Source organism: Mchenga conophoros, linkage group LG6 (assembly GCF_057382185.1).
Source record: "Mchenga conophoros isolate Kocher_MC1m ecotype Shallow Benthic linkage group LG6, M_conophoros_male_GT1.1, whole genome shotgun sequence".
Taxonomy (NCBI): domain Eukaryota; kingdom Metazoa; phylum Chordata; class Actinopteri; order Cichliformes; family Cichlidae; genus Mchenga; species Mchenga conophoros.
Genome location: NC_140531.1, coordinates 35,641,164 through 35,656,964, shown reverse-complemented (window position 1 = coordinate 35,656,964; position 15,801 = coordinate 35,641,164). Strand labels below are relative to the sequence as shown.

Sequence of the window (15,801 nt, the reverse complement as noted above, 5' to 3'; positions counted from 1 at the left end):
GTGAAGGTCATCTTAACAGGGAAGTAACCAGGTGTACACGCTTGATTAATCATTTGAAAAGTAGGAAACACTTTATTGGTTTGATTTATTTAGGAAAATGCAATAAAACGAACACGTTGAGGGGGAAAAGGGAAACGAGCAACAATCTGCAGTTTAGTCAACAATGTGCTTAGTAATGCTACGGGACAGCAGAAAGGAAAAGCATGCGTGACAAAATCTGAGTCTAGTACAACGATCACACTACAAACTCAATGATTGACTGGTATGACAACTATTGGAGAGAAGAGACAAACTTCAATGTTGCTTCAGAGAATAAAGCTATAATGTAAAGAATAAATAAAATGTAATGCTAGCCAAAATGTCTCAAACTGAACAAGTGTAGACTAATATAGCGCTCAAGAATGATATGAGCCTGGAATATGACTATTAATGAATTTATAGTAGACCGGCCCAATGATCCACATAATACTGAGGCTTCAGTCTAACGTCGCTTTCATTTTAATCAAATCCTTTAAGTAGATCACATCCTCTGAGGCATTTGTTTGGAATAGAAACACAATACTTATGGTTCATGGTGCAGGTACAGTGGCAGTCTACTTTAGAAAACCCTTGGTAAATTTTGAAGATTTCCTTTTCTATCAGACAATTTAAATTCCACATTTTGGGTGTATTAAAAAGTACAAAACAAATAGAAAATATAAGCCCTTACCTCCTTACACATATGCCTTTGAAACCCCTGCCTCTACATGATTTCAAGAGTTTTTAAAAAGCCCACAAAGGTAACCTGTGGATGCACAAGTAGCACAAAGGAACTCGGTGCTTGTTCAGTTTACTTCCTGGGAGGTGGCAGGCCTGGGGGAGGAGGGGGAGGCGAAGGAAACGGGTACGGCGGTTGCCCCATGAAGCCCATGAGTGGGGGCTGTGGTGGAGCAAACTGCTGAGCCATTAGGGGCTGCAGGCCCCCTGATAGTGGAGGAGGAGCCTGGCCAAACTGACCCTGCGGTTGGCTCGTCTGATCCTGACCTCCGACGCTCCCGGCCTGGCTTCCACTGCGAGAGTTGTAGCTGCCGCCACTTCCGCCGCCACCTCCCCCACTGTTGTAGCTCTGGTACTGATTCGAGCCTGAGTTGTAGTTGTTTCGGTGATCCCGGCTTCGGTCCCTGTAGGAGGAAGAAGAGGAGCGGTCTCCGTCACGGTTGTTGCGGTTGTCACGGTTGAAGCCGCTGCGGTTGTCTTTGCCCCCGCCGCCGCTGGAGCGCATACGACGATCACACTCTTCCTGGTACATCAGGTTCGGGTTGTTGGAGTTGCTGCCACGGTAACGCATTCTTCCACCTGAAAAACAGCAATTCAACAATTTTCAGGTAAGAACATACTTAGATACATTAACACACACAATATACTGGAAAATTCTTGTTTTTTATCCACCAAATCAAAAAAAAAGGTGAAATAAAGTAAGTCATTGAAATAGAATATAATAAAGTAAAAAAAAAAATACAGAGTAATAACTTTGTAAATATAATTAAGCGAAAGAATAGAAGGCCAACCTGTGGTGGCCAATCCATGTGTGAGAATAATGTCGCCTGAAGCACACTTTCAGCCTGATAAATCCAGGCATTATCATGTTAAGAGTACACAAATAGGAAAATATCCATTGTTAGGAAAAACAGGTAATCTGACATATTTAGGTAGTCAACTGACCTCATTTTTAGGAACTTAATATTGCTGAACCTAAATTTGACCACCACAGGAACCCCAGATCGAAACACTAACCCTACAAGCTTATATGAAGACACTAATCATTATGGGGGCATCGTTTCATGAGGGATGCCTTCTTTCCAGTTAGCATCACTGACGAGTGGTTTTCTTAAGGCCACACAGGTGTTTCACCCCAATCTTATGAGTTTACTGTGAGTTCTACTGATAATATTTAACAATCTGAAACGTTTAAGTTATCACTGATGGTCATCATTCAAGATTGTTTTTTTATTTCTTCCTCAAACACCGTGGTTCACCATTGCTTCCATGTGAAACATATTAATCACTGCAGTAGTTATTCAATAGAACATTCTTAACTGTTTGCTTATTTAAATCTAGGCAGTGACTTTCCTTGACTAAGCTGTGTGTGAAGTTTTTCAGTAGTGTTTCCTGCACTACAATCAGGCTAGTCAACTGTCACTGACCATACTGAACAGGTACCTGTGTGCTCTATTGCCTTTCATATTAAAACTTAAACAGCAGCCTAGAACCAAAGGTGTATAAATATGTAAAGCACAATCAGGACAAACAGATTCACAGGTAACAAATACGTTTTAAGACTGATTTCAGTACTAGGAGTCTAAAACAGAGTAACAAAACTCATTAATCATCATTAAATGATAAAAAATAGCACCTTCTGTTGTATGATAAATATTTATGGATAGCCTTTTCACACACAAAATTTGTGTGATTTGACTGAGGTTTAAGAGCGTGACAGAGTCCTTCTTACCGCCTCCTCCTCCACGGCCCGAGTCCACAAGCTGAAGTAATTTAGGATTGATGGCCTGGTGTGCCTCCTCCAGCACCCGGACAAGGTCTCGTGCTTGTCGCAGGTTTCCTGGGGTGAAGAAGGTGTAAGCAGTGCCCTTGTTGGTACTGCGAGCTGTACGTCCAATACGATGGACATAATCCTCAGAGGAGCTTGGATAGTCATAGTTGATGACGAACTTGACATCCTCCACATCTTTTGAATTAAAACCGATATTAGAGGAAGGGAGAAAGTAAATACATGAGAATCTCAAGATCAGGACTTCTGGAGAAAAAAGGTAATTTTATTTTAGCCCAAATATATAATTACAACTAAATATTTTCCAAATGCATTATTAGGAGAATTTCTAAACGAATAACTTACCTGCTTATTTAGACATCGTGCAAAAATCCAAACGACATTCAAAAATAACTGAAAAGTAGCTTTTTGTGCTCAGCAGATATAAAGTGAGCATGGCATTCAGCTGAAATCATGATTTGGATTTGTAATCTTCACATTAATGTGACTGCTGCTCAGAATGTGCGAGGACAACGAGTCTGTTTCTCATTACAGAAGATGTGGGGCTCTGACAGCACTGCTGATCAATAAGTCTCCCTTCTCCCCTCCATCGTGACAGAGGGAAGCCACTTAATCAACCATTACCTACTACATAGGAATAATAATGTACCGTGATTGAATGCTACTGATTTTAATGAGCACTAAGGCAGCACCTGAATGTATGGTGAGCTCGTGGAGGAGTTAGGACAAAGGGGTGGTGAGGTACTTACCCCCTTCATGTTGTGTTTACAAAGGTAGTCAGTCCCCCCTGATCAGTCCTGGTTCACAAGGAGGGGCTGAGGGAGAGGGAGACAGGATTCCTCCCTCACCTTCTGCTCACACCAGCAACGTCAGACGGGAGCAGAACCGTTAAATCTCCAGAGACACACCCACCCACGCAAACACACACACGTATACACAAACACACACACACAACGGGTGGTTCTGTTGCTCTCTCGCCGCATTGCAGGGCCCTCCTCAGACCCTGGCCAGGACTGGATCCAGACGAGCCCGTCTAACTCTCTCTCTCCTGTCTGTCTGCTTTTTGGGACGGACCGATGGGCAGACATACAGGAACCTCAGGCTGCTCCCAAGGAAGGCTCGTTGGATTTACAAACTCTGACAATACTGGGCAGGGGGGATCTTTTTTAGTCGAATAAGAGGGGCTGTAATCCCTCTAAAACTAGCGAAGCTTCTATTTTAACGTGAATGAGGGGGCAGTGACAGCAGCGCAGATTGTTACAGCTGCCATGTGCTGCCAAACCCTGAGAGGAGAAGAGGGGAAAAGAGAACAAGGATTCGGTCATGGGGATTTTGGAAAAATTAAGACACTTTCACTTATCCCCCCTTCTCAAGATTATCCTGTCAACAAGTGGATCTGAGAAAATTCATCTGTCTTTATTCTACACATATGCATCTGCAAAACATAGCAAACTTTAACATTTTTGCAGAATAAAGGGACAACTACACAATTTATCTTTTAACGCTTAGATTTTTTTTAAAAAGTGCAATATGTGCAACATCCTTAGTAAATTTGTACTGACACCACAAAGGAGACATAAGAAAAGGTGCACAGGAGCATCTGTCCCACACACCCCTCCTTTCAGGCAGCGTGCCAAAGAGCCCCGTTTGAAGGAAGCCTTTAAACTGCAGTAACAAGAAACAGACTATAAACCCAGTGGACCAGAGGGCCTGCAGCCTCCATACTGGACAAAACGGTCCGTTAGACTGTCACATTATTACAGTAAGGGCGGGCGCTTTAATATAAAGCACTGATTTGTTTCATTGTTTATCACTAAATTCATTCCTGTTATTCCTTTCAGTTTATTTTCACACTTGTGGTTAATTGCAATAGTACATGTACACACTGTATAATACAATTACTGGTGTATTAATCTATGTAAAAGCTCCTGTAACCAATGTGCTAATGTCCTGTTTAACCGAGAGACCACATTAATAGGTTAAAACCAGAACCAGAAGTGTTATTAGTTTTGTATTTAACTTTTTTTTTTAGATTTTAGTATGGACTTACTCATTGCCGGTTTTTTTGATAACTTTTAGTTAATTTTTAATATACAAGTTTTACAAGTTTACAAGTTTTTTTTAAGTATTATAATATGGAGTGTAATTTTCAGGAAGAAGAAGAAGCTTAGAATATATTTCACAATAAGGACACTGGTACACAGTGACATAAGTATGACATAAATACCCCCATATCTCAATAAAGATCTGTACCAATACCGGCTGTATTGGTAAATTTCAGCCAACCTGAGAAATACTAAAACTAAGGACATTTCTTGGATATTTTTATTTTGTTTTGTTTATGTGCAAAATATAGTTTCAGTTAACCTTTTTCAAGAGTTTTATTTCAGTTAACTACACTTTAGCTTTTATTTTATTCATTTACTATAATGACACTGACTCATAATAGAAACATAATTAAAATGAATTTTTAAAAATCTATTAACCTTAATTTTTTAAATGCAAAAATGTTAACAGATCAAATGACATACTTGTGATCTTCCACTAGAATTAAGTACATGTACTGAAAGGCAAACAATGAGTTTTTGCAAAATATTGGAGCCTTTTTTAAAATTTTTATAGCAGATGTGTACTTAGTGTATTTAAGTGTTATTTTGTAATTATTGTTGACCCAAATTAATACATTCCTAATAACAAAAAACTGACATAAACAACCTGAGTGTAATTGTTGGAGGACAGTTCTGCAAGAAAATGTATATTTTGTGTTTTGATTTATATCTGCCAATTGCAAGAAAGGTTGTTCTCCAGCTGTCCACTTACAGACAATCTACTGGCCTACTTGTAAAGATATTTAGCAGAACAGAGGTCACTTTAATAGGAACCCACCAACTATAACTGTGTTATTCTTTTATGTATATATTATTTAAAAGTTATTTCTGAAAAAAAAAATAGATTAAAAAAAAACCGAATCACAATGACACAGTGAATACAGAATTACATGAGATATTATGAATTATTAAGATAGTGAGATATTATGAACTATTGTGTGGTGAGACATACCCAGACCACGAGAGGCAACATCAGTGGCAATCAGAATGGGGGCTTTGCCACTCCGAAATTCTGTGGAATACAATCAAACACTTTACAACAGAAGAACAAAATGAAACTGAAGAAGAGGATCATTTTGTAAAATACTGGTAACAGATGAATGGGAGGAAAATAACCCACAACAAAGACAGGACAGAAGGTGGCACCACTTTATCCTCACCTGTAAGTACCCAGTCTCTTTCAGGCTGGCTCTTGTCTCCGTGAATGCACATGGCCGGCCACCTAGAAAACAAAACCACATTAAAGTAGCAAGATTACTCCACCTTCAGTATTTTAATGTTCAATATTTCTCCTAGAAATACTTTGTAATTATCACAAGAGAGAGTAACTCCTCACCCATCACGCCTCATCCTCCGTGTAAGATCATCACAGCGTTTCTTAGTCTCCACAAAGATGATGGTTTTGTTCTCTTTTTCAGCCATTATCTCCTCCATCAGCTGAATGAGTCTTCCAACAAAGAAAGAGCTCAAATTAGACCTATAATGAAAGATTGCAACATGCTATTTTACTCTAGTCATATTTTTGTTTCTTACTTGTCGTCCTTTTCAGTCTCCATGCAGACATCGACTATTTGCAGGATGTTGTGGTTGGCGCTGAGCTCCAGAGCTCCGATATTGATCTGGATGTAGTCCCTCAGGAAGTCCTCAGCCAGCTGCCGAACCTCTTTTGGCCACGTTGCACTCCACATCAGAGTCTGTCTGTCAGGCTACGAGACGGAGAAGGAAATAGATTTTAACTGAAAAACACTTCTACGATAGGGTTTTATCCAGAATCTTAATAGTAAACCAGCCCTCAGCCTTACCCGAATTTGTTCTACTATCTTGCGAATCTGCGGTTCAAAGCCCATGTCCAACATGCGGTCAGCCTCATCCAGCACTAAGTAGGTGCAGCGGCGCAGATTGGTCTTCCCTGCCTCCAAGAAATCAATGAGGCGACCAGGTGTGGCAATGCAAATCTCAACCCCTAGAGTCAAGAAGACCAGAAAAAGCAATACACATCTTGAAAGGTGCTCAGGCAAAGTGACAATCGTTCTTGTGGGATATAGTGAACAGAACATTTCATAGATTTCTTGGATTTTATAACAGTTTTCAATAATCCACTGCATGTCCTTATCTACACCCAACCATACCTCGTTCAAGGTCTCGAATCTGTGGTCCTTTTGGAGCTCCACCGTAGACACAGGTGCTTTTGATACGGGAAGACTTCCCATAGTCATAAGCGACCTGTTGTACCTGCTGAGCCAACTCTCTGGTTGGGGCAAGTACCAAACACTACGACGAGATGAGGATAATAAATAAGGAAGGTTACAGAATGACAGAAGACCTGCACTAAGATCATGATTTAAATAAAATCTGTATTATATTATGGTATTATATTACACATTAAGTTTAAACTTACAATTGGACCATCTCCCCTCTCCAGATAGGGTTGGTGGTTGATGTGTACAATAGCTGGAAGAAGGTACTGCAGGAAAAAATGCAAAAAAATTAGTAAAACCAACTAATGCCCATTTGAAAATCTTTTGGTATAAGCATAAAAATGATTTTCTTCCTACTTCTGCAGTTAACCTAGCAACATGTGCTACATACAGAAATTACTATTGACTTTTAAATAAAGCATTAAAAATTCTGTCATGGTCCCAAATGATGAAGAATTCTCACAGCCAGTGTCTTTCCCGATCCAGTCTGTGCAATCCCCACCATGTCCCTGCCACTCAGGGCCGCAGGAAAACCCTGGGACTGGATTGCTGTGGGCTCCTTGAAGTTCTGCTGCATCAGCACATCCATCACGTACTCTGTCAGGAAAATGAGGGAGACAATCAACAAAAAGCTGTGCAGATGTTTTGATCTTCTTTGTTTCCTTTCATCAGAAGAATTGTTTGTTTAAATATACCTGCAGTACGTGTAAGAAACATTTTGATAATGGCTTTAAAACAAATTTATGAGATTTTATAGTCACTGGATGTTTGAGTTTGTGAAAGAAAAAATTACTAAAACTAATGCTTTGCTAATGTTTTATAGAAATGATCTGTGCCAGCATCATAGTTTATGCAGTGTATTTTTTACTGACGAGGAAACTGCGCGTGGTGAAAAGCGGTGACAGGCTTTGGACAGCCGGACCCTCTGATTGTGATCTCCTTTCTTTTGCAGAAGTCTTCCACTTCATACTGTACATAACAAGAAGAGAAGGGGGAAAACATACACGAGGGGATGGTGTGTAAATTGGTCACATTTTTCAGAGTATGTTCTAAAGTTTTACCAAAGAATTACAATTTTTGCTGCTTTTATTGTATGTTTCCACTTTTTCTCACACAAGCAAAAGCACTATTTGAAACAGAACTTATTACCAAAAATACCCTCCAAAAATTAGGTCAATCACATTTTCATATTACTGATGTAGAAGAAAAACAGTAAACATTTACCTGATTCACGCGTTGCACCTCAAGATGTTCAGTGTAGAAGTTCTTCTCAAATTTTGGCAGCTCATCCAGATTCCACCGCTTCTTTCGAAGACGCTCCCCTGGATTCCCAAACTTCATTGGTGGAGGTCCACCGCGACCGCTCATGGGCCCAAACCGTGGCCTGAGAAATAAGAGCAATGAGATAAAGAGCACTGAAGACTCAGAACCGCAAGCTGCAGCAAAGGATTGACTGTTGAGCTAATGCTGCAATTATGATCCTGACCAAAATATGTATGGCTTACTGAAAATGCATGTAACAACACTGTAATTTTATTATAATCATCAAGTCTACAGTGCCAATCCTATATTAGTCCACAAAAACTGTAGGACTTTAACTCCTCTACACCAGTCAATAAATGCTCTGTTGTGCTTTGTTTATATAACCTAAAGCTTTAGGGTTATTTTAAGATAGTTATAATACCTTTAATCCTTTACAGAAATTATGTAATGACTGCAGCAGATATAAACCTAGGGTTACAATATTCAGTTAAGTTCAGATGTGCAAACACCACCGAAGGTGTGCTAGTAAGTGTAGTGTGATGACACAACGATTATGTATGTACACCGGTAGAAGTAACAAACCCCAACACTTTACCTTTACAATTTCCTAAGTAATAAAATGTAATGTTAAAAATACCAGGTAGCCCTAAGTTGTAGTTCCTACTGATATTTAAACAGCAGATACTGGCGACCTGAACTTTATCATAATTTATCATGAAATTATCATAATTTCCCTCGGGATTAATAAAGTATTCTGATTCTGATCCTGGCATCAATTCAACACCATTTTTAAGCAACTGTTGCATTTGTACTTCTGCAAATGTACTATAACCCTCGACTGTGAATTATAATAATAATAATAACAATTATTATTATTATTATTATTAATAATAATAATAATAATAATAATGATAATAATGGAGTAACAATAAAATTAAGAAAATATTGAGGAAGTCTAGGCTTTATCGGTTGTGGGTTTAATAAAAACAAAACAAAACAGGGCCTCAGGTCGAACTTCCTCCCAAGTCCAGGTCTGTAAAGCTAATTGTGTGTAAAATATGTTGCTTTCACATATAAACTAAAAACTCACCTGTCTCGACCACGGTCCCTGTCTCTGTCTCCATAAGATGAACCCCCTCTCATTTTCCCGTTCTGTTGTGTTTGTTATGCTAGCTTTGACGTCGGAGAGCGGTTTGTTTTCGTTTCGCTCGGCGATTGACGGAAAAATAAGCGCAATTTACGAGAACAACGACAAGAACGTCGCAACCTTCCGTTATTTTTCTATTAGACGATAATTACGCGTAAATGTCGGGATTATTACACAATTATTGTGTACGTCACGTAGCTAAACGGCTAGCTCGCTCCTTTCCTCCCTGCCCTCTTTCCCGACGTGACTTCAGCTAGTAAGTTTACGTAGCCTCGTCTAAAACGAACCTTTACTACGTACGCATATTCACTAGCCGCAATGGTGAATATGATAAGTGTAAACAATGCGCTTTTTATCGCTGTGTGGCGTCAAAACCTTGGGCCCTATTTCACGGTGAAAAGGCAAAGTGAGATGGAGGGACCTTAAAATGATCTCCACAAAGTAGTTAAAAAAGCTCTGTGTTGACACAAATCTCATACTTTTAACGAAGAACATAAGGAATCTCTAACTCAGCAGTAGGGGGCGCTAATGCTTCACCTGGTGCATCCGACTGTGAAGCGACGAAGAAAAGTCTTCCAGGAAGTTCAAGTAGATGGGTGCAACCAATGACTGTACTGAGTAATGAATTCAGTATGTGGTATTTAAAGATAGTAATATGAAGTTTTTGCTCTTCGTGACAACCACTGTAAAGTTCACATAGCCTGAAGAAATGCCTTTGTTCATTCAAAATAAACCGCTTGACCGCATACGATCGACAGCGGACCTGTTCGACAAAAATCCACATTTACAGGTTTGTTTTTGCAAAAGTGTGGCTGCTCATCCTTTTCATTTAATAGGAATTGTCTGTATATCGTTATGCTAACAAAATCGCTGTTGATAATTTACTAACATAACAGATTTAACTGTCTCTAAAGTAACCAAGTAAGTGTCAGTGGTTGTAAATCTGTGCATGAAGCAAAAAACCAAACCTAATAAGTTACACAGGAATGATTTATAGAACTGCACTACGACTACGTTTCAGGTACCTTAAATATAGATTCCGTTTATAGCTATAGATATCCAGTATGGACTAATAACGAACATGAAAAAGATTCAAACCCTCAATAACAGTAACATCCACATAAACAAATACTTTACACATAAATGTCGCTTTGCCAAATCTCAATTCCATCACAAATCCTCGAGATCGGTAGGATACCTGTGCTTAGCTCAGAATAAGATTCATTCTAGCCTTCTAGCTTTGTTCCTTTATTTTGGTAATCTAGTCTTCAAATCTTCTTTAACTGTATGTCATTAGTTAGTTGTTTTTTGTTTTTGTTTTTTGGTAAGGGGAAGTTGAAAGATAAATAAAATAACAAGATAAATGAAAAATAATAATTAAAAAATTATTCACTTCGTTTATTGCACTGGTCTCATTTCAGCTCAGTGAGAGAGTCTTCACTGCACCTTGCTTTTGTTTATGGTCACACTATTGTGTCTCTCAGTCATACTGTGAGAGTGGAGCAGACAGTGAGAGGAAAAGTGAAATAATATTAAGTTGCTGAAAATTGCAAATTGTTGCAGGAAGTGCAATAAAACTACCCAACTAAAGTTTCACCAAACATAACTCCTAGTAACCCCCTGTAAACCTGCTGGCCCGCATCCCGTCGTCCCCAATAATTGATCCAGCTTTACGAGTCAGGATCAGAAAAAATATCCGAGTCAACTACTAAATCAGTTTGTGTTGTTTTCTTTGTTTTATCACTTTGAACCATTTAACTATTTTGCTTTCATGTCACAGGAAAAGGCAAAAGCATTTCGGTCTAAGCCGCTTGTTGATGTTGATCCAAAGTGCCTCCTGTATGTCCATCAGAGGGAGTTTGCTGCAACAACACCAGCAGACAGTGAGTAAAACAAAATACTGGAACCAGATGACCTCATCGCAAGGCTGTATACACACTGATACATAAGACTTTTATTATGTCTACACCTTACCCTCACACAGCTTTGATCTTTTAGGGCCCACATAACAGAGATGGGTGGAGATGCTGTTGAACCAATTTTAGCTTGAAAACTCAAGGGTTATGTTTTGGCAGGCAGAAACAGAGGCTACTGAAAAAGAAGACATAGACATTTTCACTTACCAGTTTTGTCATATCAGTTACAAAAATGAAGCCGAAGACTTGCAGCTAAGCTCTCACACATTTTGTAATTTTACTCCGCTTGTGTCTGCACTTTACTTTAATTGCCAAAGCGTTAAAGTGATGGATGGATAACGTGCCTGGTACCCACTCTAATATGTAGCAGTATATGGAATAAATCCCAGTCTATGTTTTCTGCCTTATATTCATGAATTACTTTCAGTGACAGTTCCACCTCATCATCAAGCTAGGTAAAGAAATCGTTGGGGTTACTTTTTGCCATTGCTGCTCAACCTCAAGTGTGAAAACTCTTGGCTCCATCATGTTGATTGGTTGCTTGTTGTTAAAACTTGTTGTTCTACAAGGCATTCAGCCAACAACAGAAACCTTAATAGTGTGTGATGAAGTCTGACCACTGAATAGCTTTTGGATCAAGAATTATTCTAAGCGTCACTCTGCTTTTATTTATTTATGGACTATTTGGTATAAAATTCAGCACTTCAGCATGTTTACTTGGTCTTCCAGATCATGTACTGCACTATAACAGTAACATGCTTTGTTGTCTTATTTTTAACAGAATGCGTTTCAGTCATTGGATCTGATGATGCCACAACCTGCCATTTGGTTGTGCTGCGGCACACTGGTGAGAAATCCTTTACCATATTTGGGGCGATCGTGGCTCAAGAGTTGGGCGTTCGTCTTGTAATCGGAAGGTTGCCGGTTCGAGCCCCGGCTCCAACAGTCTCGGTTGTTGTGTCCTTGGGCAAGACACTTCACCCGTTGCCTACTGGTGGTGGTCAGAGGGCCCGGTGGCGCCAGTGTCGCCAGTGTCTGGCAGTGTCCGGCAGCCTCGCCTCTGTCAGTGCGCCTCAGGGCAGCTGTGGCTACAATGTAGCTTGCCATCACCAGTGTGTGTGAATGGGTGGATGACTGAATGTGTAAAGCGCTTTGGGGTCCTTAGGGACTAGTAAAGCGCTATACAAATACAGGCCATTTACCATTTTACCATTTGTGCTAAGGCATTATAAAAGGAAACTGTATATTGAATTTGTGGTTAACAATTACGTTTCATTATTTCTTAGGAAGTGGAGCAGTTTGCCTAGGTCATTGTGACGGTTCCAGCACTTGGTCTGAAGTACCACTCCTCGTGAAAGCGGTGACATCACTGAGTGATGCTTGTAAGGAGGGCAGGTATGACACACACATAAAAAAAGCAGTAAAATTCCAGATTATTCAACTAATTAATTAATTAATTTACATTTCTCCTCTCCTTTCCAATATGCAGACTTGAGCTCCATCTTGTCGGCGGATTCAATGACGACTCAACAACATCCCATAACCTCAGTCTTGATATACTGGGTATAACCTTACAAACTTACTTCATGTTGGACTGCAGTGTAATGCAGCAGCATAACTTAAATGGCTTTTTATCACTTCACAGCAGCATTCCAGGTACAGAAGGAGGATATTCATCTGGAAACATGCTGCATCACAGGTAACTTTGATGTTTGTTTTAACTGTTGAAGACTGTTTAGATACACCTGTCAAAACAAAACCTTTGCTCTAATCGTGCCTTCGATTCGCTGTTGTAGAAATGAACGATGTGGTTGTTAATGGAACTCACAGACCTGTAGTATATGGAATTGGTAAGTGATACCGTTACAGAACAGGATCCAGTGCTTTCGTGGTATTCAGCCTTTAATATGTTGTGACTTTGTTTCTGAACAGGTGTAGATGTTAAAACAGGGGACGTTTACCCTGCCTCCTTCCCTCATAAAGGCCCTGCAGAGGAGCTGCGATCAGCACGGACCTTCACGGGAGGAGAGGTGCTCTGCAAACATGACATGATGAGATTTTTTTTTGAGAGAAAAATGCATGTTTGGCTATACACAATTTTCAGTTGTCTACCTCATATTTAATCAGTCTGTTAATTTTGAAAGAGATCCTCAGATTACATCATCACTGATTTTTTTTTTTTTCTGACTTCCAGTACTTACTGAAGTGACTTAAAAATGTTTTCACAAGTCTGTGTTTTAATGGATAACGGATCTGGGATCTTGAAATTGTTGTTATTTTTATGTTTAGTTTTTGTTTTTTGCTGGCAAAAAACTGAAACATACCAATTAAAATAATCATCCCTTGCAGATGGTTAACATATATGACTCGAGTCGGGGACTTTTTCAAATCGGCCCGTGCACATGGTCTCAGAATCTGGATATTGCCTTCTGGTTGTCACAGAATGACGACACAATTTTAAAGGTAACGTTATTGGAAGTTATTGTCTTTGGTTGTTAACCAATGACAAGAAGCTTTTTTTGTGAGTATTTAAAACAGACTATGACTTTGGTATTTCGTCCTCTTATTTAGTACCTGTCCACCTCTCCGAGGGCTGAGCCACCGCACTTTGTCCAGCATATGAAGTCCACTATTCAATTCCTTTTAGACCACCCCAACTCTGAAAGCCTGTTTCCAGGGGGTCAACCACAGTTCTACCACAGGACGGAGACTGGGGACTGGGAGAGGGTTGTCCAGTCATAGAGTCCAACTCTTTTCTTGCTGAACCTTAACCCAGTAGCTGACCTTTTTTGTCTCTCAGCTCAGTGGGATGCATTGTGACCCTCTCACCTGATTTCTGTTCTGTGTTTATTGTGTCTTAAAATGGAGTTTACTTTACTTGAACATGTATCTGTTGAATTGCTTTCCTGACTCATCTGGCTGGTCCAGTGGAATGAGTAGAGGCAGTCTCTTTGTTCGTGCCTCTAATAGTTTTTCTCACTTTCAGGACTTCATACGAAGTGTGCTTTTCTGCAGCAAGTTCAGGATAAGGTCCTACTGCTTTTCTGTTTTCCCTTTTTAAAGGAAATCATTTACAGTGTTTCACCAGGTGTCCAAGTGCTGACCTTTTCCACATCATGGGTCCAGTATTAGTCAAGTGTTAGAATCAGTTTCAGATGTGACACAGCTCTGATTGATTACCTCCTCTCCCAAAGCCAGAAGACAGTAGACATATAAAAGTTAAGAAATCGATGTGCAGCAACAATTTCTATCATGTATTTTGGTGAACAATTAAATTCTTCATTGTGTAATAGTTAAAGTTTATTTTTTGACTAAAAACACATCTACCATGTAAAAGATATTTTATCATAAACTATATTCTTTTGCAGACCTGGCTAAGAATATGTTTGTTTTACAAACTGCATGTGTACATGTGTATGGTATTCTGCAGTGTGGATGTTATGGATTGTTTTTTAATTAAAGAAAATGCGGTTTTACTAGTTTTGCCTGATTAAAAATTTCATGCATGGCCTTTTCATCAGTTGTGTTTTAAGGTGCTTGATAAATTCAGTGTAAATTGTTGGAACTTGTGAACATGCTGTATTTGTTGAGAAATAAATGTGAATGAGGAAATCTGTTTTGAATGCTCGCATTGTTCAGATCGAAAAATACATTTTTGGTTGATAATTTGCAACAGTTTGCTCAAATGCCATTTGTAAAAAGTGTCAATGTGTTTTATTAGATAAAATGTGTGTGTCTGTGCTCTAGATGCAAATCAGTACATTCCATTATCATTTTAAAACCTAGAAATCCCCACATGACCAGGTTCCTGCTCCTACAAATCTTCTGAGACATAAATTCCAGCAGTCAGCACCTCTATTCATCGGATCAGGGCCTTTTTCCGTGATCTAATTTTGAATCCATAGCAGAACACGTTTTGGAGGTGTTGGCATCTAAACTTTGGAAAGGCATTCTTCCTTCTGTCAGGTTACTTAAATCAATGCTTCATTTTCATTTTAAATGAGCTTTTCCTGCACCATACCCTTTGGATTACACAGTAGGTTCTTTGTAAGTATGCCTGTGTGAGTGCATGTACTTATGCTTGAATGTGTGTTTGTGTGTACTTTATGCCTAGGTGTGTACTGTGTGCTGGGTTATGTGCAGTGCTTAGGTTTTTATTTATTTATTCATTTTATTTTAATTTATTTTCCCCGGGGGGGCAGGTATCCTAAATGGAAAGCTCCTTATTAGTGGCTTCAAATGTCACAAGAACTGATGAACTGGGGTCTGACAGTTCTTAAAGAATCTGTGTCTTCTGCTGGACTGCATTACACATGTATTGCAGGGGGGGGGGGGGGGCCAGTAAATAAAGGTCCTCATTCCTATAAATTCAGCAATATCTACAGTTGTTTGTGTCACTTTTAGATCAACTTCTTGTAGGATTGGTTTGATTCAATTCTTCTTCTTCTTTAGCTGTTCTCCTTAGGGGTCACCACACAGAACCATCTGCCCCACCTTATCCCTAGCATTCTCTTCTGTCACACCAACCCTATTATGGATTAAACACAATGGAATTTAGTATAATTAGTCAAGTATTTTACTGACTTACCTTCTGCTTGACTTTTGCATTGTGCTACTTTTATAC

The 15,801-nt window shown here is 39.4% G+C and overlaps 2 protein-coding genes across 2 annotated transcripts; one reads left to right on the top strand and one right to left on the bottom strand.

Moving 5' to 3' along the window:
- Window positions 1-45: 45 nt before the first annotated feature.
- LOC146573168 (putative ATP-dependent RNA helicase DDX17) lies at window positions 46-9,522 on the bottom strand. Its single transcript, XM_085277777.1, has 13 exons — window positions 9,205-9,522; window positions 8,076-8,235; window positions 7,724-7,820; window positions 7,315-7,448; window positions 7,052-7,117; window positions 6,783-6,924; window positions 6,456-6,616; window positions 6,187-6,359; window positions 5,990-6,100; window positions 5,814-5,875; window positions 5,606-5,665; window positions 2,489-2,722; window positions 46-1,335 (listed from the first exon to the last, which is right to left on the bottom strand). Exons 1-13 carry the CDS (start codon window positions 9,255-9,257, stop codon window positions 830-832), a joined length of 1,959 nt encoding a protein of 652 aa, XP_085133903.1. The 5' UTR covers window positions 9,258-9,522; the 3' UTR covers window positions 46-829.
- On the top strand, window positions 9,500-14,789 carry ntan1 (N-terminal asparagine amidase). Its single transcript, XM_085277778.1, has 10 exons — window positions 9,500-10,051; window positions 11,042-11,144; window positions 11,959-12,024; window positions 12,464-12,572; window positions 12,667-12,740; window positions 12,823-12,876; window positions 12,974-13,027; window positions 13,110-13,207; window positions 13,527-13,640; window positions 13,749-14,789. The coding sequence occupies exons 1-10, from the start codon at window positions 9,971-9,973 to the stop codon at window positions 13,917-13,919; spliced, it is 924 nt and encodes a 307-aa protein (XP_085133904.1). The 5' UTR covers window positions 9,500-9,970; the 3' UTR covers window positions 13,920-14,789.
- The last annotated feature ends 1,012 nt before the right edge of the window (window positions 14,790-15,801 follow it).